This window comes from Pleurodeles waltl, chromosome 3_1 (assembly GCF_031143425.1).
Source record: "Pleurodeles waltl isolate 20211129_DDA chromosome 3_1, aPleWal1.hap1.20221129, whole genome shotgun sequence".
In the NCBI taxonomy this organism is placed as follows: domain Eukaryota; kingdom Metazoa; phylum Chordata; class Amphibia; order Caudata; family Salamandridae; genus Pleurodeles; species Pleurodeles waltl.
Genome location: NC_090440.1, coordinates 392,075,851 through 392,098,370, shown reverse-complemented (window position 1 = coordinate 392,098,370; position 22,520 = coordinate 392,075,851). Strand labels below are relative to the sequence as shown.

The 22,520-nt window shown below is 48.7% G+C and overlaps 1 protein-coding gene across 1 annotated transcript in view; it reads right to left on the bottom strand.

The window, feature by feature from the left end:
• The window catches only part of TMC3 (transmembrane channel like 3), a 627,915-nt gene that overhangs the window by 82,809 nt on the left and 522,586 nt on the right, over positions 1-22,520 (bottom strand). Inside the window, exon 18 of the mRNA XM_069222582.1 lies at positions 21,021-21,146. Coding sequence (XP_069078683.1) covers positions 21,021-21,146 — 126 coding nt within the window. The remainder of the gene's footprint in view (positions 1-21,020; positions 21,147-22,520) is intronic.

Below are 22,520 nucleotides of genomic sequence, written 5' to 3'. Positions count from 1 at the left end.
AAGTTAAGTCTGACTGCTCAGTGCCAAGCTACTAGAGGGTGGGCACAGGATAATTTGGATTGTGTGTGACTTACCCTGACTAGAGTGAGGGTCCTTGCTTGGACAGGGGGTAACCTGATTGCCAACCAAAGACCCCTTTTCTAACATTGGTGATCAGCGGTGAGAATAGGACTTGTATTTGTGCAGTGACATACAGTAGCTAAGTATTCACTTCCAACACATAGTTGAAGGTCAACATGATTTTTCATCTTTTTACTTTTTTTTCTCTGATGACCTCCTGGATATATTGTTGATATTTTTGTACTCTGGTTTTGGGTTGCGCCTGTGAGGCCTTGGCAGAATGGAAGTCATCTTTTGGCACCTATTCATCTATAAAGAGAAGGAGCTAAAAGTATTCTGCAAGGAAAGGGGACTGGCTGTAAAGGAGAAATCCAGAAGGGAGGATCTTGAGTCAGCCCTGTTTCAGTATGAGTTGAATCGCTGGCAGGCAACACTACCAGATGAGTCTGAGGAGGAGGACTACTTGGATGAGGAAAGAGAACCAGAGAAAGATGAATGGCTCCTAGCTCAGGAGCAGTGGATGGAAAAGCTAGATGCGGAGATTGGGAGGGCTGAGATGGAGAGAGCCTTAGCCCGGGAAAAAGAAAGGATTGCAGCTAAGGAGCTGAGCTGTGAAGAGCTGAAACTGGAAGCCATGAGGATTGAGTCCAGTTCAGATGGTGGCAGCACAAATCTTGTATCCAGTACTGCTGAAGACGTGCACATGCCCAGAGATGTGGTACCCTACTTGAAGGTGGGAGTTGACACACACCAGAAGGTTCAGGGGTATGAGGTAACTCCCCTAATGCACAGGTTCCCCGAGGTGGATTGGGGAACTGGCACAGGGAGTCATATTCCTACTGAGGGGAGGGACACCTTACTGACTCTAGGTGAGAGTGACAGGGAGAAGGGTTCCCCCCAGGTAGAAGTTCTGGTTGTGGAGTGTGCAGACATCACAGAAGAGTGTGAGTTGAGTGTCAGGGACAGTAAGGTATTGTCTCACCAGTCTCAGGAGGGTAATGTGGGGTACGTTTTCAAGGCTGAGTCACTGGATGGTTGGGTGAAGGTTAGTTTGGTTAATTCACATGAGGGGCTGAGTGATGTAATTGCTGGAGAGCATATGTCTAGTCCTTATTTTCCAGAGCTACACCAACACCAGGTGGAGTGTGAGTTCTCTGACCCCAGGGAGCTTACACTGGAGGCAGACCTCTGGGTGAATACCAGAGAGTCTGAAGAGGTACCTGGGGGTGCTCCTGAAGGGTGTGGTGTAGGTGTTTCCCAACCAGGTGAGGTGGGAAAGGATTGCAGTGTTCCAGGTAGGTCCCAGTGAAGTGGGATGGGTGAGGGACCCCATGTCCAGTCTCAGAGGAGAGGGAATGGGGATGGGCTGAGGCCCAGGGTACCCGAGATCCAGTCCCAGGTCCTGGAGGGTTCCATGAGGGAACACCAGGAGGGGAGCCTATCCTGTATCGTAGGACCATCTGTTGAGGGAAACCCCACAGTGTCAGGAGAACTTGGGGGGGGGGTGGCTGTAGCCAGCACCTCACCAGTTCTCGTGTCTGGCAGTACCAGTGGAGGACCTGGAGGTTCAGGGGTCAGCTCTGAGAGCACAGCCCCCCAGGAATGACCTAGCTGAGACCTCTTCTGGGTTGGGGGGGATCCAGACTCTGCCAGTAGGGCAGTGGTCAAGAGACCTGTGCCAGCCGGACTCTTGTGTGGCCCTTGGGGACAGTGTGTCCCTTGTGGGGGGTAAGTGTGCCCCCAAGGAAGTCCTGGCGTGCCAGGCAATGGTTGTACCGCAGGGTGGTGACGCTGGTTAAAGGACCATTCAGAGGGTAAACTCTGACCTGGTGGGGGGTAGGTGTCCCCCCCCAGGAAGTCCTGAGTTACCAGGCAGTGGTCCATTCTGAGGGTACAGACCGTGGACTGGAGGATCAGGTGCAGGGGGTAAACCCTGACCTGAAAGGGGAGGTGGTGTGCCCAATCACCCCCCGGTGTGATTTATAGGGGTACTCTCCCCGAGGGGGGTGCAGAACCCTGGATTGGAAGGCCACGTTCAGGGTGTCCCCCGTGACCTGGAGGAAGGGGCTACTGCCAACAGTGCCCCTACCATGTTGTCTTCTGGGGGGGGGGCACTCCTAGTTGGGGAGTGCAGGACCCCAGAAGGGAGGGCAGGGGGAGGGAAGCCTCACCCCTGGCCCTAGTCCAACCTGAAGGTACAGACCCAAGGTTAGAAGACCAGTTACAGGTTAATACCCCTGCACTGGTGGTGGAATTGTGCAGGACTGCTTCTATAAGCACCCTGACAATTTTGGACTCTGGGGGTGCCGCTCCAGGAGGGAGGGTACAGAGACCCAAACGGGAGGCCCAGGGTCAGGCTGTCATCTCTGACCTGGTGGAAGGGAGAGTGGCCAAAGGGTGCCAGGCAACAGGGGCTACCGTCCCCCACTCTCCACAGTCACAGTGGTTAGAGAGCCTTGAGAGGCCTGGGGCCTGGCTCTCTTCCCTGACAGCTGTCAGTGGCCCCTGTGGCTTGCTGTCCTGGTGGACAGAGTTGCCCCTGGGAGGGGACAAGAGTCACACCCTGGGGGTGGAGTGGGCAACACCACTATGTTGGCCCTGGTGGTATCATCCGGCCCCTGAGATACATCTGTGAGCAAAGTAAGGTTATGTGCTGCCCAGATGGTATCCACAGGAGAGGAGAAAGGTTCCCCATGGGTTAGCTTTGTGCACCCTGACAGTATGGACAGAGGGATCCAACTGGAGTCAGAAAGGTGTAGACCTGAAACATGCCCTGCTGTTGTAGGCCTGGGTCCTTGTTCTATAGCCCCAATCAGGGAAGTACATCAGGGTACTGATTGTTCTCCCCTGGCTTTCGGCTGGTGGGGGGTCATGTTGGACCTGGCCCTTTTTGCAAGGTCATCCCCAAACATTTTGCCTCCTTCCTCCTATTTTTACTGACCTGTTTTTGTTGGCTTTTGAACTCTGAGCACTTTCCCACTGCTAACCAGTGCTAACGTGCATATGCTTTATGGGTAAATTGTAATGTTGATTGGTTTATCCATGATTGGCATATTTGATTTACTGGTAAGTCCCTAGTAAAGTGCACTAGAGGTGCCGAGGACCTGTATATCAAATGCTACTAGTGGGCCTGCAGCACTGGTTGTGCCACCCACATAAGTAGCCCTGTAATCATGTCTCAGACCTGCCACTGCAGTGACAGTGTTTGCAGTTTTAAACTGTCAATTCGACTTGGCAAGTATCCCCACTTGCCAGGCCTAATCCTTTACTTTTCTCACATATAATACACCTCTAAGGTATGCCCTAGGTAGCCCCATGGGCAGGGTGCAGTGTATGGTTAAGGTAGGACATATACTAATGTGTTTTATATGTCCTGACAGTGAAATACTGCCAAATTAGGTTTTCACTGTTGCAAGTCCTATCTCTTTCATAGGTTACTCTGGGGGCTGCCTTTAAACATATTTAAAGCATGGATTCCCTTTGGGAGCAGATAGACATGTGGAGTTTGGGACCTCTAAAATCACAATTTAAAAATACATCTTTTAGTAAAGTTGGTTTTGAGATTGTGTGTTTGAAACTGCCACTTTTAGAAAGTGGGCATTTTCTTGCTTAAACCATTTTTGTGACTCTACCTGTTTGTGGATTCCCTGTCTGGGTTAGTTTGACAGTTGGGCTGTTTGCACCGCTCCCAAGACAGTGAAACAAAGGGGGCTGGGTTGTAGCCTGCATAACCTGATGAGCCAGCTGTGCTAGGAGGGAGGAGAGGAATGGTCACTCGCAGCTGAAAGGGATGTGCCTGCCCTCACACAATGCAGTCTCCAACCCCCTGGTGTGTGTCTGAGTCCTTGTCTGGGCAAGGCAGGATTTCACAAACAAGTGAGACTTTGCTTTGAAGTAAGCCTACTTCAAAGGCCAAAATGGGTATAAGAAGAGCAGCCAAAACCACAGACTTTAGACACGTCTTGGGATAGACACTCTACCTCACAGACACTTCTGGACAAGAAACCTGCTGATTAAGAATCCCTGAACCAGATCTGCCAAGAGGACCTGCCTGGCTGCCCAAAGGACTCACCTGGACTGCTTTTCTGAGAAGGGCTGCTGCCCTGCTGTTGCCCTGCTGCCTTGCTGCTCTCTGGCTGTGCTGAGAAGTGCTCTCCAAGGGCTTGGATAGAGCTTGCCTCCTGTTCCCTGAAGTCTCAGGATCAAAAAGACTTCACTCCTGCAACTAGACTCCTTGTGCAGGGAAAATTCGACGCACAGCCTGCTAAAAACGATGCACAGCCTGCATCGTGGTGAGGAAATCACTGCAAGCCGAACCAGAATGACGCAGCCCGACTTTGCAATAAGAAGATCGACGCAGCACCAGGGTAGCGATTGGAAATTTGCCGCACGGCCCACTGGATCGAAGCACAGCGGATCCAGAACAACGCTGTCCGACTTCCAGAGAGGAATCGATGCAGCGCCTGCCATGCAAGAGAAATTTCCATGCAATGCCCACTGGATTGACGCAGCGCTTGTGACTTTGCTCCGCAAGCCCAGGATTCCACACACTATCCCCGGGGCACCAGAAAACCACACAACCCGAAGAGGAACCAAGTCCGCAAGCCGGAAACCGATGCAAAGTTTTCCTATGCGTGGAAAATAATGACACAAGTCGGTGTGCGAAAGGGCAGAACCAACGCACACCTCCTGTTTTCCACGCATTGCCTCCTCTGTGGTCCCTTGTGGAGATTTTGAACAGAAATCAGGTACTTTGTGCTTGCAAGAGACCTTTATTGTTTTTAAGATACATTTCTTTGTTTTTCAAAGACTTAAGACACTTTGGCCCTCATTACAACCCTGGCGGTCGGTGGTAAAGCGGCGGTAAGACCGCCAACAGGCCGTCGAAAAAAAAAATGGAGTCACGACCATGGAGGAAACCGCCAACATAGACAGCCACTTTAACATTCCGACTGCCACGGCGGTACAAACAATCAGCATGGCGGTCACCGCCAACAGACAGGCGGAAGACAATGTACTGCCCACACCCTTATGAGAGGCCAATCCGCCACCTTTTCCGGGGTGGATTCAACGCAAACAAAAACACGGCGGAAACTGGACTTGGAAGGGAAAACACTCACCTCTACACACCCCACGAGGAACCAGGACTCCATGGAGCCGGAACTCCAAATTCTACCTGCCATTGTCTTACTGCTCCTCTACCAGGAGCACGACTGACGGCGGCGACCACCACGGTGAGGACTGCACCTATGACACAGGGGAGGGAGGAGGGATAGGGAGTGACACACACACGCAACATGCAACACCCCCACCCCCACCCTCACCCACAACACCATACACACAAATCCATGTTGAAACATTACATTTACACCCCCCTCCACCATCCCTGGAAGCACGCAAGGACAAAAGGAAATTATTTTAACAATTGTAATCAGGAAAAATCCATTAGTCAAAAATATATATACACTATTAACAAATATGTACACCAAGATTTCAAGTCCATGTACTGCACCTACATAGTCCGTGGACCACTGGGCCCAAAATGCATGGGCGATGCCCACACTCAATACCCGATCCAAACGGAAAGAACACTGCTGGGGCATCAGATCAAAATAAAACAGGCACCTCAGGGGGAAGGGGGGCACCTCAGCCAGATCAGTTCACGACGGCAGCTCCACGAGGGGGCTCCATGCCCATTGATGTATCCTGGGGAGTGCAAAGCCACAGTCTCTCAAGTCTCTCCAATGGGTGGTTTGCCCACTGCTTTACCCTGGGGAGTGCAAAGCCACAGTCTCTCAAGTCTCTCCAGTGGGTGGTTTGCCCACTGCTTCATCCTGGGGAGTGCAAGGCCACAGTCTCTCAAGTCTCTCCAGTGGGTGGTTTGCCCACTGCTTTATCCTGGGGAGTGCAAAGCCACAGTCTCTCAAGTGGATAACAGTCCCCACTGGTTTTGGAGGGGGCTTGGTGCTCAGAGTGCTTCATCCTGCCAAGGACTGAGGTAGTGGATGTGATACTCCACTGGTTCTGGTGGGGGCTTGGTGCCCAGAGTGCTTCATCCTGCCAAGGACAGAGGTAGTGGATGTGATACTCTATTGACGGTGGATCAACATGGAAGCTGTCCAGGCCCCTGGAACTGACCACCAGACACGTACGACTGACCACTGGGGATGGCAGCCATTGGGCTGCGGTCTTAGTGGGTGGCTCACTGAGCGTGCTTCCGGCGGCTGTCTCCTGGGTGGCGGTGCTGGTGGGGGGCTCACTGAGCATGCTGCCGGCAGCGGTCTCCTGAATGGCGGTGCTGGTGGGGGGCTCACTGAGCGTGCTGATGGCGGCGGTCTCCTGAGCGGCGGTGCCAGTGGCGGCAGTACATGTGGCGGTGCATGTGGCGGTGGCGGTCTTGTCCACAGTGCAGGTTGGCGGCAACTTCCCTTTTTTTCTCTGGCCCTTCCCCACCTTGGATGGTGGTGCGGCTGTCTTGGCAATCACAACTGTAGTCCTGGGAGAGCCCTTGGTGGCAGGTGTTTTGGCCTTCTCCCCCTGGGCTGGGGCCAACTTCTTTAGTTTTTGAGGTGGGGGAATGTCCTTGGCCTGGCTCCTTGGCACACTGGCTGCCCTGCTGCTTGGCACACTCCAGAAGCCGGTTACTGCTGGCACCACTGTTCCCGGTGATGTGGTGGCTGAGGTGCTGGGTTGGGACCTTGAAAGGTGGGCCCTAGGGGATGGAAGGGGTGGGGGAGGTGTTGGGAAGAGGTCAAGGTTTGACAGGAAACGTTTTTTAGACACACTGGGACGGGTAGGTGGAGGGGGTTTGGGAGTGGAGGAAGAGGTAGTGGTTGTAGGAGGTGTTCGTTTGCTGACTTTGGGTGAAGGTGCATGGGCTGGAGGCTGTCGTGAGGTGGATGGCTGTTGAGTGGGTGTGTGACTGCATTTCTGTAGTTTGGGAGGTGGGCTCACAGACACACTGGGAGAGGACACAGGGGATGTTTGAATGGTAGTGGGGGTGGTGAGTGCACATGAGCGGTGTGTGGTGATGGGCGTGCTGGTGATGGACGTAGTGGCTGAAGATGTAGTGCATGCAGGTGTGACTGGAGACGTGACAGGGAGGGAGGAGGGAGACGAGGAGGGGGACACAGTGGAGGCAGTGGCTGTTGGTATGTCTGCATGGGTATGATGCTTGTGTGAGTGCCTGTGGGATGTGTGGTGCTTATGTTTGCCAGAGCTACCCTTGTGTGTTGAGGTGTGTGCATGCTGGTCTGATGGTGTGCTTGGGATAGGCTGAGGTACTGGGGATTGGGTCTGGGTGGAGGAAGTTGGAGGGGGGAGGCTGGACACAGGGACTATGGCTGCCATCAGTGCTGAGGCCAGAGTCTTGAAAGCTCGCTGTTGGGCTGCCTGACCAGAATGAATGCCCTCCAGGTATGCATTTGTCTGTTGCAACTGCCTCTCTACACCCTGGATGGCACTCAGAATGGTAGACTGCGCAACAGTGAGGGATCTGAGGAGGTCAATGGCCTCCTCACTGAGGGCAGCAGGGCTGACAGGGGCAGAGGCTGAGGTGCCTGGGGTGAAGGAGATGCCCACCCTCCTGGGTGACCGGCCACGGGACACATGCTGAGGGGCTGCTGGGAGGGCGGTGCTGGTAGGGGGGGTGGCGGCTGTACCTGTAGATGCGGTGGGCACAGAGCGGCCCACCACTGCAAGGGAGCTCCCATCAGAGGAGGAGTCGGTGTCACTGGTCTCAGCTCCTGTCCCAGTCATGGAGCTTCCCTTGCCCTCCGTCCCGCTGGTGAATTCGGAGTCCGTAGTCTCGCCCTCCAGGACTATGTGGGATGCAGCTCCCTCCTGCTCCGGTGGCACTGCTCCTCCGCGTGATGATACTAATGCACACAAGAACAGGGAGACCACAAAAAGGGGGGGAAAGAAAGTAGAAAGACATGGTCACTGCATGCAATACCGCTACCCTTGGTGGACACTACAGACACAGCAGCCCTCTGCACTACGCCATGCACTTAGAGTTCCCTAATTAATGACAGGGCCATGGGGTACAAGGCCTATGCCCGATTGCTGCACACATGGAAGTCACAGGACCCTGACTAGGGGTAGTTGGCTCTTAACCCTGGTGGGGTGGGGTGCCACATAGCCTGCCTCACGAAGGGACATTGCATGCAAAACTCTCACTGGCCTAGGGTAACCCACTGCCCACCTCCCCCACCCAGACACCTCCCATGCACGCTGAATCAGCTGAATGAGAGTGTACTCACCCCCTTGTGGCTGCTGTGATGCCCTCAAGCGCCCACCCAACTACGGATACGCCACCGCCAGGATCCGGAACATCAGGGGGATCATGGTGCGACGGGCACCCCTCCCACATTGGGAGGCCATCCCCAGCTGGGCCTCCGCCGTCTTCTTGCTCCAGCGGCGAATGTCCTCCTATCTTTTACGGCAGTGGGTTCTCTGTCTGTGGTGGACCCCCAGGGTCCGGACTTCCTTGGCGATGGCACGCCAAATATCCTTCTTCCGGTGGGCGCTGACTTACAGGAACAGTACAGGGGAAAAGGAGAAAATATAACTGCCCGGACCATCACAGTCATTGGCCCACATTCCCTTCCTTGCCCTGACGCACATACACTCACCGTCGTTTCATGCACACCTCATTCTCCCCCCCTTATCTCCCATCCACACCACTCAAAACAGGCATTGCCCATACAGCATGCTCACAATGTACTCACCTGCTTGTCTGGAGGACCGTAGAGTAGCGTGTACTGGGGGAGGACCCCATCCACTAGTTTGTCCAACTCCTCCGATGTGAAGGCAGGGGCCCTTTCCCCAGACACTTGAGCCATTGTCGCTTCCAGACTGAGGTCACAGCAGCACTTGCAGTGTAGGTCCTCTCCTGTCGAAGATCAGGTATCAAGTGAGTGAACAGAGAGAAAATGGCGGTCACATCCGCAGCGGTGCGTACCGTCACCACTGGCGGACATCGTCATTGGCTCCTGGGACCCATAGGGTCCAATGTTAACCAATGCAGGATTGCGCCGCGGTCTTCGACCGCCTACTGCGACGGTGTACAACGCCAGCCAGTTACCTCATATCCCCTTGTCTCACCTTACAGGTCAGGCAGCCACCATTTCAGGGGGCCACATGGCATTACTTTTAAATGTGTCACACATATCTAGGCCTTGCATACACACAAAGACAGCTACATAGCGGATTGACAAATGTGTGCTATAAAGTTGTGTTTTCGTACCTCAGTGTTGGCTGACCCTCTGCACGCTGTTCTCATCCACAGAGCACGTCCGCTGGGGCAGGTGAGGAGATGGAGGCATCCTCCGGTGTACAGACCACTGGTGGACCTGTCGACAATGGAACAGCGACATGTAATAGTGACCTACAGACTTGATTGTGCCACAATCCATGAACTGTGTGCCCAGTTGGAGCCAGACCTGATGTCAGCTATCCGCCATCCCACAGGTATCCCCACTCTAGTGCAGGTCCTGTCAGTACTCCATTTCCTGGCAAGTGGGTCTTTTCAAACTACAGTGGCCATAGCATCAGGGATGTCCCAGCCTATGTTCTCCAACATGTTGTCCAGAGTGTTGTCTGCCCTGCTGAAACACATGTGCAGCTACATTGTGTTCCTTCAGGTGGAGGATTTGCCTACAGTGAAAAGTGACTTCTATGCTCTGGGACATATCCCCAACATCATAGGTGCCATTGATGGGACACATGTGGCCTTGGTACCCCCCTGCAGGAGTGAACAGGTGCACAGAAACCGGAAGAGTTACCATTCAATGAATGTGCAGATGGTGTGTTTGGCCGACCAGTACATCTCCCATGTGAACACCAAGTTTCCTGGCTCAGTGCATGACGCTTACATTCTAAGGAATAGCAGCATCCCTTATGTGATGGGGCAACTCCAGAGGCCCTGTGTGTGGCTACTAGGTGAGGACATGGACCCGATACAGTGTGAATTGTTGTCTGGGGTTGTCCCTAAGGGTTAGTGTGTGTCTAACAGTTGTCCCTCAACATTTGCAGGTGACTCTGGCTACCCCAACCTGTCATGGCTACTGACCCCAGTGAGGAATCCCAGGACAAGGGCAGAGGAACGCTACAATGAGGCACATGGGCAAACTAGGAGGGTTCTAGAGAGGACCTTCGGCATCCTGAAGGCCAGGTTCAGGTGCCTCCATATGACAGGTGGTTCCCTATACTACTCACAAAAGAAGGTGTGCCAGATCACCGTGGCCTGCTGTGTGCTGCACAACTTGGCTTTGCGACGACAGGTGCCTTTTCTGCAGGGCGATGGTCCAGAAGGAGGTGTTGTGGCAGCAGTGGAGCCTGTGGACAGTGAAGAAGAGGAGGCAGAAGAAGAGGACATAGACAACAGAAACACTGTGATCCATCAATACTTCAAGTGAGACACAGTTAAGAAGACATCACTGCCTCCTACATCTGATACACTTGTTCTACCTCTCATCTGTCTGTCACTTTCACCCAGTGTATGGACCCTGATTTATCACTTTCCCTTCCGATTTCAGATGTGGGTCCCACTGTGTGACCTCTACTATGTTTCCTCATGGACTAGAGCTGTGTGACATAGGTATGTTGACAATACAATGGGCATTGCTATTTTCCTCAGTTATTGCAAATACACATTTGTGAAAGCACAGACTGACTCCAGATTGTTTTGTGAATTAAGGGTGTTTATTTAAGTGCTAAATAGTGGAGGGTGTTGTAAAATGGTCAGGGGTGATGGTGGAGGAACGTTCATGGCAGAGTCCAGTCTATTAGTCTCACAGGTGCATAGTCCAAGGGGCATAGGATATGGAGCTGGGGCAGTTTAAGGCTGGACAGGGTGAAAAATGGGAGAGAAGGATGACAATCAGGGTGGTCTCATTTCTTGGCGGGGGTCTTGGCATAGTTCTCTGTCTTTGTCCTGGATCTCAGGGACCGCTTGCGGGGTGGTTCTCCATCTGTGGGGTGGGGTGTTGGTGTCGTGGTCCTGTGGCAGTGCCTCCTGTCCACTAGTGCCGGTGGAGGTGGTGGGCAGTTCATCATCCAGGCTAGTGTCAGGGGCCCCTTGTTGTGCCACAGTGTCCCTCCTGGTGTTCACAAGTTCCTTCAGTACCCCTACAATGGTGCCCAGGGTGGTATTGATGCATTTGAGTTCCTCACTGAACTCCAAATACTTTTCCTCTTGCAGCCGCTGGGTCTCCTGAAACTTGGCCAGTATCATTGCCATCGTCTCCTGGGAGTGATGGTACGATCCCATGATGTTGAAGAGGGCCTCGTGGAGAGTGGATTCCCTGTGCCTGTCCGCCCCTGTCGCACAGTAGCCCTCCCAGTTCCCCTGTTTTCCTGGGCCTCTGTCCCCTGAACCGTGTGCCCACTACCACTGCCCCCAGGTCCCTGCTGTTCTTGGGGTGGTGGGTTAGCCTGGGTTCCCTGTAGTGGTGGACACACTGCTGCTTGACGTGTCCTGGGGACAGTGGTATGGGCCCGCTGGGTGGGTGCTGTGCTGGTGTTTCCTGAGGGGGAGGGTCTGTGGTGGCCTGTGCCAGTGTGAAGGGAACAGACTGTCCCGAGGTCCCAGATGGGCCAGGCTGGTCATCTAGATCCAGTTGGACAGAGCTGCTGTCATCACTGTGGGTCTCTTCTGTGGGTGGAGTGGACATGTCTGGAACCTCCTGTCCGGTGATGTTGGGTAGGGGTCCTGCAGGGGTGTGAAGACATGACTACTGCATCTGTGTGTGCCATGGTGTGCAATGGGTGGGTGTCCCTGTACCCCAGTGCTTCCATTCCTGTGTAGGACCTTGTGTGATAATTGTTTAAGGGTCTGTGTGGGTATGTGTAGTGGCCATGCATTTGTGATGGGTGTCCATGATTTGTTGTTGCATGCAGGGCCTGGTGTTGGGATGTGTGGTTTGTGATAGTGGGATAACTGTGAGGAGTTGGAGTGATGGGGGTGAGGGCGAGGGTGGGGGTATGTGATAGCATGCAGGTAGGGTGAGGGATGTAATAGTTAAGATTTGACTTACCAGAGTCCATTCCTCCAGCTACTCCTGTGAGGCCCTCAGGATGCAGTATAGCCAAGACATGCTCCTCCCATGTTGTTAGTTGTGGGGGAGGAGGTGGGGGTCCATTGCCAGTCCTCTGAACCGCGATGTGGTGTCTTGAGACCACGGAATGCGCATTCCCCTGTAGGTCGTTCCACCTCTTCCTGATGTCATCCCGTGTTCTTGAATGCTGTCCAACTGCATTGACCCTGTCCACGATTCTGCGCCATAGCCCCATCTTCCTTGCAATGGAGGTCTGCTGCACCTGTGATCCCAATAGCTGTGGCTGTACCCGGATGATATCCTCCACCATGACCCTGAGCTCCTCCTCAGAAAACCTGGGGTGTCTTTGCAGTGCCATGGGGTGGTGTGGGTGATGTGTGAGGTGGTGTGTGTTGTGATGTGTGGGGTGATGTTTAGGGGTGTGTGAAGTTTTGTGCGTGGATGTGTATGTGTGATGGTGTTTTGTGCCTCTGTATGCTGGTGTTGTCTTTGCTGTGCTGTCTCTCTGGCCTTCGGCAACATTTTTGGTAGTAAGGGTTTGTGGGTAATGTGGGTGTGTGTTTTATATTGTATTGGGTGTGAGGGAGTGGTGTGTGTATGTGTATCAGGTGTGTGTATTTGGAATTGTCTAATGTGGTAGTGTTTTGTAGATGTGTGTGTATTTTGAGCGCAGCGGTGTGTAACGCCAATGGAATACCGTGGTTGAAAGTCCGCCGCGTGGATTTGTGGGTCGTGATAGTGTGGGCGTATTCCTGTTGGCGTGACGGTGTCGGTTTTGTTATCGCCAGTTTCTCGCTGACCTTTGGTGTGACGGACTTGTGTGGGTGTCTAGATTTTGGCGGATTTTGAGCTGTGGGTCGTAATACCTGTGGCGGAATTCCACGGCCGTGGTGTGTTGGCGGTCTTCTGCACGGCGGTAAGCGACATTTACCGCCAATGTTGTAATGAGGGCCTTTATATCACTTTTACAGTGATATCTCAACATTTACTTATTGCATTTTAATCGTTTTGACCTGCATCTTATCAGATAAATATTATATATTTTTCTCAACCCTGTGTGGTGTATTTTTGTGGTGCTTTACTGTGTTATTGCATGATTTATTGTACAAATACTTTACAAATTGCCTTCTAAGTTAAGCCTGGCTGCTCAGTGCCAAGCTATGAGAGGGTGTACACAGGAGTATTGATTGTGTGTGACTTACCCTGACTAGAGTGTGGGTCCTTGCGTAGACAGGGGGTAACCTGACTGCCAACCAAAGACCCCATTTCTAACACCATGCATCTTTTCCTAAATTTGTCAGCATCAGGTGAAGAAACATAAGCTTAAAGAAGCCCAAAATGATAGCAACTTTATTCAAACTTGGATCATTTGTTAGAATCATTGCTGTAGCCCGATGTAAGACAGTGCATGTTAAACTACTAATCATGTAAGCTACTTTTCCATGATCAGTTGCACATGCTAGAGTATAAAATGAAGTAAGAGAGAATCAAATGTCATATTTTTTGTGGATTTCCATTAAAAGGGAGACCTCAATGTCCCACAGAATTCAGGCTTGCATATGTTGGGCTTGGAATTGCAGTGCTGAAGCAACATATTCCACCCTATACCTTCATAACTTAAATAAGCAAGTAAAAGCTTGATCTTCATGTTTGCAAGTACTGAACTGGAGAAATTCAAGAACTAGGTGCAGAAAACATTCTTACAGTACAGATTAGCAGGCTGCAGAGGTCTGATTCAATGAGCCACAATCCAAAGAATGGCTATAAAGCTTTGCACCTAGCACTTTAATTTGGTGACAGAGTGAGATATTGGAAATGTAAAATGTAAATAAATGAGTAGGCTGCCCCAATAGGCTATTATTAATAAGTTGAAGTTCATTATAAGGGATACAGGTCACTATTCACATTTGTTTACCTCATTTTTATCATGCATATTTTCTCACACTATAGGTGTGAGTTAGCGTTTGATGGATGTGGGATACCTACCAAAAAATGGCAGATATCCCTATTGCCCAATTTAAAGTATATTGATGTAATTGCGCTCTAAATAGTGTGGATGGGAAATCCACACTTCTGACGGATGTTCTGCTTTTGCAAAACTCTTAAATCAGACCCTCAGGCCAAGATTTAAGAAAAGTGGCGCTTCATTACATGAAGCAGCACTTTTCTTGCAGCCATTGTGCCTCCTTAACGCCACTATGGGGGTTATTCTAACTTTGGAGGAGTGTTAATCTGTCCCAAAAGTGACGGTAAAGTGACAGATATACCACCAGCCGTATTACGAGTTCCATAGGATATAATGGACTCGTAATACGGCTGGTGGTAAATCCGTCACTTTTCCGTCACTTTTGGGACGGATTAACACCTCCTCCAAAGTTAGAATAACCCCCTATGTGTGCGCTGTATTTAACATACGGCACACCACGGCGCAGGTTAGGGACAATAGCATCACAATTCTTTACGCTATTGTTGTACTTTGCAGGATTAGCACCAAAAATGTTGGCGCTAATCCTTCAAAGTACATGGAGGCCCATTATAAGTAATTGTCTGCCTCCTTTTAACGCCTGCTCTGTGCAGGTGTTAAAAATGCTGCTAAAAATGATGCAGTGGAATCTTGTAGATTCCACGGTGCCATTTTTGCAGGTCTCCTTACTGGGGAACGCCCCCCCTTACATACATTAAGCCTGGCGCAGGCATAATGTGGTGCAAGGGTTTACAAAGTGGCACAATGCGTGCATTGTGCCACTTTGTAATTATGGTGCAGCGTTTTTGCCAACTTATTGCCACATTAGTGTCAAAAATTACACTAATGTGGCGTTAGTTGGTGCATTAATCTGCTCCTGTGTCTTTTACCTATACTTGAAAAAACCTGTAGTTTGCAAAATCAATCACGTTAAAATACAATTATTTCTTACATCGCTTTGTTGAAATGTGTTGTGCTCCGTTCACTGAAAACTACTGCTCACGTGTGCTACAAAGGTGTCAAATAAAAAAACAATAATTATGTACATTAATCTTTTTATTGCAAGATATTGGTAGATATAATGGAAGGCATGGTGTTTAGAAAAAATCTTTTTATTTTTATCAGTTAACACCAATTGATGTCATGTAAGGAGCTATTTATTTATATCTTTGGTTATTGTTTATTTGTAAACTAAAGTGGGCCTCAAAAGATATCCCCTGGGGGTTTAATGGAAATTACTAAATTCATTTTATATGATGGTTGCCCATGGTGCTGTTGCACACAAGAGTGCAACAAACTAATTATCAACCAGACTATTTGTATGTGATTGCAAACTATGAGTTAAGTTACGTTAGAATGCAACATGGACATCCCAACACAAAGGAATCTCCTGGGTCTTTACAAAACTTGCCTTTCAATTAACATATGTATAGTTTGAGGACACTCAATTGGGTCCTTAATTTGTGTACTGTTTCATTACATATACATATCAACATCTACACAATCCTTGTTGATCAGTATTTAAGTAATTATAATCCAGGAAGTGATGCAGTTGCTTACGATTCGACTCTGATGATCATAGAATTATAAAGTGTGTGTGTGTGCTGTTGTGTGAGTGTATGTGTGTGTACTTTATGTGCTTCTGATGTATACTTCTAATCACAGATTCCTCTCCTTGTGAATGCCCACAGGCGCCAGACTGGATCTGGAGATTTTTCTCAGCAATTCCCTTCAGCACAGGTAGGTTGCAGTAGATGTGGCTCCATGCTTACTACGTCCTACCCTGGAAATGACACCAGAGCCACATACAGCTGCCCTTGCATGTGCAAGGTGTTCTGTGCATGGATTTTAGCTCTTGTTTTGCCAACTTCACCTCTCAAGGGCTTAGGGACTGGATAGGGCACCACGTGGCAGGGCAGGTGTCTCACTAGAGAGTCCAGGTGCTGGTGGCCCGAAGACTTCAAAACAGGAGGCAAGCTCAGTCCAAGCCCTTGGATATTCTTCTCAAGCAGGAATGCACAACAAAGTCCAGTCTTTGTCCCTTTTCACAGGCAGAAGCAGCATCTGCAGGATAGCCCAACAAAGCACAGTCACAGACAGGGACTGCACTTCTCCTCAGCTCTTCAGCTCTTCTCCTTGGCAGAGGTTCCTCTTAGTTCCAGAAGTGATTTTGAAGAAATCTAAAGTCTGGGGTTTTGTGTCCACTAATTATACCCCTTTCTGCCTTTGAAGTAGGCAAACTTCAAAGGAAAGCCTCTGTTGTTCACAAGATCCTGTCTTGCCCAGGCCTGGTCCCAGACACACACCAGGGGGTTGGAGACTGCATTGTGAGAGGGCAGGCACAGCCAATTCAGGTGTAAGTGGCCACTCCTCCCTCCACTCTAGCCCAGATGGCTCATTAGGATATGTAGGCTACACCCCAGGTCCCTTTGTGTCACTGTCTAGAGAGAATCCACAATAGCCCAACTGTCAGTCTGACCCAGTGGTGGAATACACAAGCAGGCACAGAATGGTTTAAACAAGAAAATGTCCACTTTGTAAAAGTAGCATTTTCAAACTAACAATGTAAAAACCACCTCCACTAAAAAATGTATTTTTAAATTGTGAGTTCAGGGACACCAAAATAAACATTTCCATCTGCTCTCAAAGGGAAACTACACTTTAAGAATATTTTAAGGCAGTCCCCATGTTAACCTATGAGAAAGATAGGCCTTGAAACAGTGAAAATTGAATTTGGCAGTATCTCACTGTTAGGCTATGTAAAACACATCAGTATGTGTCCCACCCTGCCCTTGGAGCTACCTAGGGCCTACCTTAGGGGTGCCTTAGATGTATGAAAGGGAGGGTTTGGGCCTGGCACGTAGGTACAAGGCTACCCATGTGGGTTGCACAACCAGTGATGCAGACTCACTAGTATCATTTGATTTACAGGTTCTAGGCACCTTTAGTGCACTTTACTATGGACTTATTAGTAAATCAAATATGCCAGTCTTGGAGACACCAATCAACCATACAATTTACACAGAGATCATATGCACTTTAGTACTGGTTAGCAGTGGCAAAGTGCCCAGAGTAATAAAGCCAACAAAAACTGGTAAGAAGAAATAGGAGGAAGAAGGTAGTTTGGGGATGACCCTGCAAACAGGGCCAGGTCCAACAGTCCCTTTGACCTACCTATGGTTATCTAATCAATCATTTTTCAAATAACCTGGTGTAAAAAACATGGAGGTTTGTAAAGGGGCTAACCTACATATTTCCACCCAAACCCTTTGTGATGCCACAGTCAGATCTTAATTTTGTCCTAGCATTTCTGATGTGTAGCCCATTTAAGCAGATGCCCTGTACGACTTTTAATCGTGAAGACAATTTTCCTCATAGTGATAACATCAAATTGTCGACTTAGTGAGTTGAAAGCCATTTGTCCAACAACCATATACAACCTTCTTCTTAGACAAACTGGTGCTCAGGACCAGGGTAACATTACTACCAGCTATTTCACTTCAGACAATCTTTTACCCTCAGGCATTTTTGCTCTACATCATCCATCAATCAAGAAAGTGGGGCTACCTCACTTCGATCCCAAAAGAGCCTTAAGCTTCTATGTGGATTACACCAGAGAACATCTGGTAAATGATCCTGTCTTTGTGGGGTTTGCAGGAGCAAGGAGAGATAAAGCAGTGCAGAAAACAGCAATCTTTTGATGGACAGTCCTCTACCTAAAGATATGCTGCACACTGGCTAAGAAGCAGCATCCAAAAGGACTCACAGGATCATTGCATCAGGGCAAAAGCTGCCACCACAGCATTGTCACACAGACTGCCTGTCTTGGATATCTGTCAAGCTGTTCTGTGGGCATCAATGCACACACGCATCAAGGTCTTCTGCCTTGATAACCAGGTCCGACGGCAAAGCCATTTTGCCCGTTCGGTCCTGTTGAACTTTTTAGTTTGAGCCATTCCACAGACCCGACACCGGGAAGGATACTGCTTTGGTATCCATTCAGAAGGTGAGGAATATGTAGTTAGAGTTACTTATCTTTGGTAATGCTCTTTCTGGTGGATACTCTATATAACTCCAGATTCCTTACCAATTCACCCACTCTTACTTTCTGTGGAATGGTCTCTTTATTCCTCATATGATCCTAAATTAAAGATCTGCACACTATGATCATTTATGGCTCCACATGCAACGATATGGACAAAGTCAAGAAAAAAACTGCCATTGGTTGATGCAGTTATATGAGATTCTGGAATCATTTCAGGGGCAGGATGGAGTCAATGTGGAGCAAGGCAAAGCCACATGTTGGCACACAAGGGAATTGCTGAAAAAAATCTCTAGAACCAGTCTGGTTCCTGGTGGTATTCACACAGTGAGGAATCATCGGTTAGAGAGAGTATCTTCCAGAAAGAGTATTAATGAAGGTAACTAACTTGTTTATTTAATGAGTATACCAAAACAAGAAGAAACTGCCTGCACATAGAATTGTCTTTTGAAATAATTCTTTGTAATTAGATGACTGTTTTCAGTAGTGTAGAGATGTATTCTTTTAAGTCTTGATAATGTTTTTAGAATTTGTATAACCTTTTTATAAATATTAAACAAATAAAATAATGATCATAACCAAAATTGAAACCTCAAAGGCTCAAGAGGAAAGAGAGCAGAGCACAGAGCCTCTTTTCAAAGCGTTGCACATCAAAAAAGTCAATTCGCTATGACCTCTTTGGGACAGAAAGGATGCTGAATAAAGAGGAGCTTAGCACACCTAATCCCAGTTCCAAAAGGCAGGGCTTGTGGCTGTACCAAGAGAGTAGTGGGTGCAGAGTATAGTCTTTGGTCAAGCCCTGTTTGCATTTCATCCTCCAATTTGCAAATCCTTTAGATGTTCTTAGTGGGCACTTTTAGGAGAGTGGGGCATTCAACCAAGTGCTGTGAAGTCAACCCTCACCGTAATACTGACTAGGCACAGTTCTAGGAAGACAGTTTGTGTGATCTCAATTTTTACTATATCTTCAATAACCTCCTTGCCTTTTGGCACACTGTTTGTGTTATTCAAGATAAAATGTAATTATAATTTTTGGCCCTGATTCACAAAAAAGTAGTAAATCAGCACTGCACCATATGTGCAGATGCAGATTAACTATATATTGGGTTTCACAAACACTCCCAGTAGCACAGCTGGAAAGCTGAACCCAGTGCAGGTTTCCAACCCTATCTCTAGAAATATCATGTGACTGTTCCCAAGGGCTACTGTTCCTCCTGTTCAAAGTTTTTTACTCCAGTGAAATCCACACATGGAATGGGGTCTCCTATGCAAGCATACATTTATTTTTCACCCATTGGAAGAGAAATTACTCCAGCCCTTTCCTCGTATAAATCTCCAATCATTTCCATGGTAGAAAGCGGATAGAAAGGCGTTTGGGAATGCCAACAAATGTAGATGTTTACAAACAAATGTACCCCTGTGAATCGAGCCTGACATCTTTTAAAAAGATTTTGTGTAAATTAATCAAACTGGGCCATAGTCATGAGCAATCCAACAAATCTGTTTCTTATGGCTGAACCCAATATTAGTATGTGGTAGTACCAACATGTAGTGAAGACTCGGGATGTGCTGTCCATCGTGCATACTGGTAGTGCAGAATTAGGTTTGGGGCTAGGGTCAAGATCAGGGCTAGGATTATAAAATGGAGGTTCACGGATGTCCTAAATTGCTTTGAAAACGTTTATATATTGTTGGCACAGTGCATGTGTATCTTCTATTCTTTTGGGGATTTCTGCAGCTTTAGATGGAGTTGGGGTTGCCCACCCTGGCAACAAGAAGCGTTTGTCCAAAACAGTGTCAGTGGAGTTCGTAGCAGTGCGTGGGCATCTTAATATCCACATATTGCATACAATTGAAAGGATATCTATCGACTGTCATACATTTGCTCGAAATGAGTTGCCATAGAATACATTGTGACATTGTTTCAAATGGCCACCATACACTGTAAATTAAATTTTTAAACTGTTTATGTGTTCATGTTATGTACTAATGTATGTTTTTACATATGTATGTTTATTTACGTATTTACGAGTCTGTAAGTTCAGTCTAGTGCCAAGGTCCTTCCCAGACATGTCTTTCTTTATTATTGAAGGTTAGGTATGTGGATCTTTCTGTCCTGAAGATACTCTGGGGGTCATTCTAACTCTGGCGGGCGGCGGAGGCCGCCCGCCAGAGTTCCCCCGACAGAACACCGCTCCGAGGTCCGAAGACCGCCGCGGTGATTCTGTGTTTCCCGCTGGGCTGGCGGGCGACCGCCAGAAGGCCGCCCGCCAGCCCAGCGGGAAACCCCTTCCCACGAGGAAGCCGGCTCCGAATGGAGCCGGCAGAGTGGGAAGGGTGCGACGGGTGCAGTTGCACCCGTCGCAAATTTCAGTGTCTGCTAAGCAGACACTGAAATTCCTTGTGGGGCCCTCTTACGGGGGCCCCTGCAGTGCCCATGCCATTGGCATGGGCACTGCAGGGCCCCCCAGGGGCCCCACGACACCCCACACCGCCATCCTGTTCCTGGCGGCCGAACCGCCAGGAACAGGATGGCGGTATGGGGTGTCGGAATCCCCATGGCGGCGCAGCAAGCTGCGCCGCCATGGAGGATTCCTTAGGGCAGCGGAAAACCGGCGGGAGACCGCTGGTTTTCCCTTTCTGACCGCGGCCAAACCGCCGCGGTCAGAATGCCCTCAGGAGCACCGCCAGCCTGTTGGCGGTGTTCCCGCCGACCCCGGCCCCGGCGGTCAAGGACCGCCGGGGTCGGAATGAGGCCCTCTGTGTATTACAAATGGTGTTTTACGAACTTACAAAATCTTGATGAAGGATACAATATTTTCTCTGCTTTCAATAGGTCTTGGGCTAGTGTTGCTATTAATTATATATGCTCTGTTGCTCAATGTCAGGTACTTACAAGAGAAGAAGTAAAGCAGGTAGGATGACAATGGGACTGCTGATATAACTAACCACGGTGTTAAACCATCCAGGAAAGTCAGTCTTGATTGTTTCTGAGATGATGTCATAGATTTTCTCTTGTCCACTGAAGGGTTAGAAAAAGGAAAATGGGTTATGCTTCATGCAGAATTATAGAACCAAATACATGTCCCCCAGTCCATACTATAGTTAATGCACAGAAATATGGCTTCTTTGAGTGAAGGAGGGAATAGCTTAGGGAGTTAGCACTGTACGTATAGAATAATTAATTTCTGGCGTGGCATTTACCTGATAATTTTGGGATCAGGGTCTTATTACCTACTTGTATAGCATTATGTGTGAAGTAGGGATACAGTATCCTGGAATAAATTCCAAGAGTTTGCCTTTTTTGCCACAGTCTGCATCCTGCTGAAATCTGCACACGTGCTTTCTGACTTATACATGATATTGATTGGCAGTCAGGATGGTAGAAGAAAAAGTCCTTCAGTCGAAAGTTGGAATTTTAGTCCTTTAAAGTGAGACAAGAGAAATGTTTTCAGTCTCATTCTGAAGGTAATGAGAATTGGCCAACATCTAATAAATAGATGCTAACAATTCCATATATTGATGTTCCCCTCTATCTGCAAATATGTGAAATGAAAGGGATTTATACTTAGGTGAAACCTGTGTAGCGTTGAAGAGCAAAGTGCTTTGTTATTTGTAGGAAATGATCAAGTTGTAAATAGGATAAAAGGAACTTTTCTTCAAACTCACAAGTGACAGCTGTAATGTACCCTTCTGGTCTAGCTCATGCCTCCTGAGAGATGATCAACCTCATCTATTCATTCCCCATTTTGTAAGGTCTCTTATGGGCTATATCACACTTCTGATCTTAACCCTACCACATTGATGCACCATTTTGTGAATCCACAACACATGCTAATGCAGCTATTTTGTTGTGGTCAACAAACTAGTTTGAAGATACTATTTTGGGTGAGTGAGCACTAACCAGTTTTGCTGACTTCCATCTTAACCACCAATGCACACCACTATATGGCATACATAGTTTCAGGAAACTTACACAACCCAAGGGCTGGGTGAATTTTAAGAGGATGTTTGTCCTTTATGTTTGAGTTAGTAATGTAACCCAATATTTTTAGGGGATTGTGTTGCACCATTTCCTCCACATTTGTTAGCAATATCCAATAGTTTATGAGAGAAGACTGGTCTATCACAATGGTTTATCACAACAGAAATGTTTCATGTTTTGTTATTCGAATGTCCTACTTATTTTTTCTGGCGTGGGTTCACACTTCTGTACCAAGTCATAAGTAGTAGTGCTAGCTCAGTGATGCTACACACCGAAAGCATTGCAATGTGCGTACATAGATGCTAAAATCCACAGGAAACAGAACTTTCTGCACATTATAGAAAGAGGAAATGTGATATTTAAGCGCAAATTCCCTTTGGGGGCAGATAGAAATGTGGAGTTTGGTGTCTC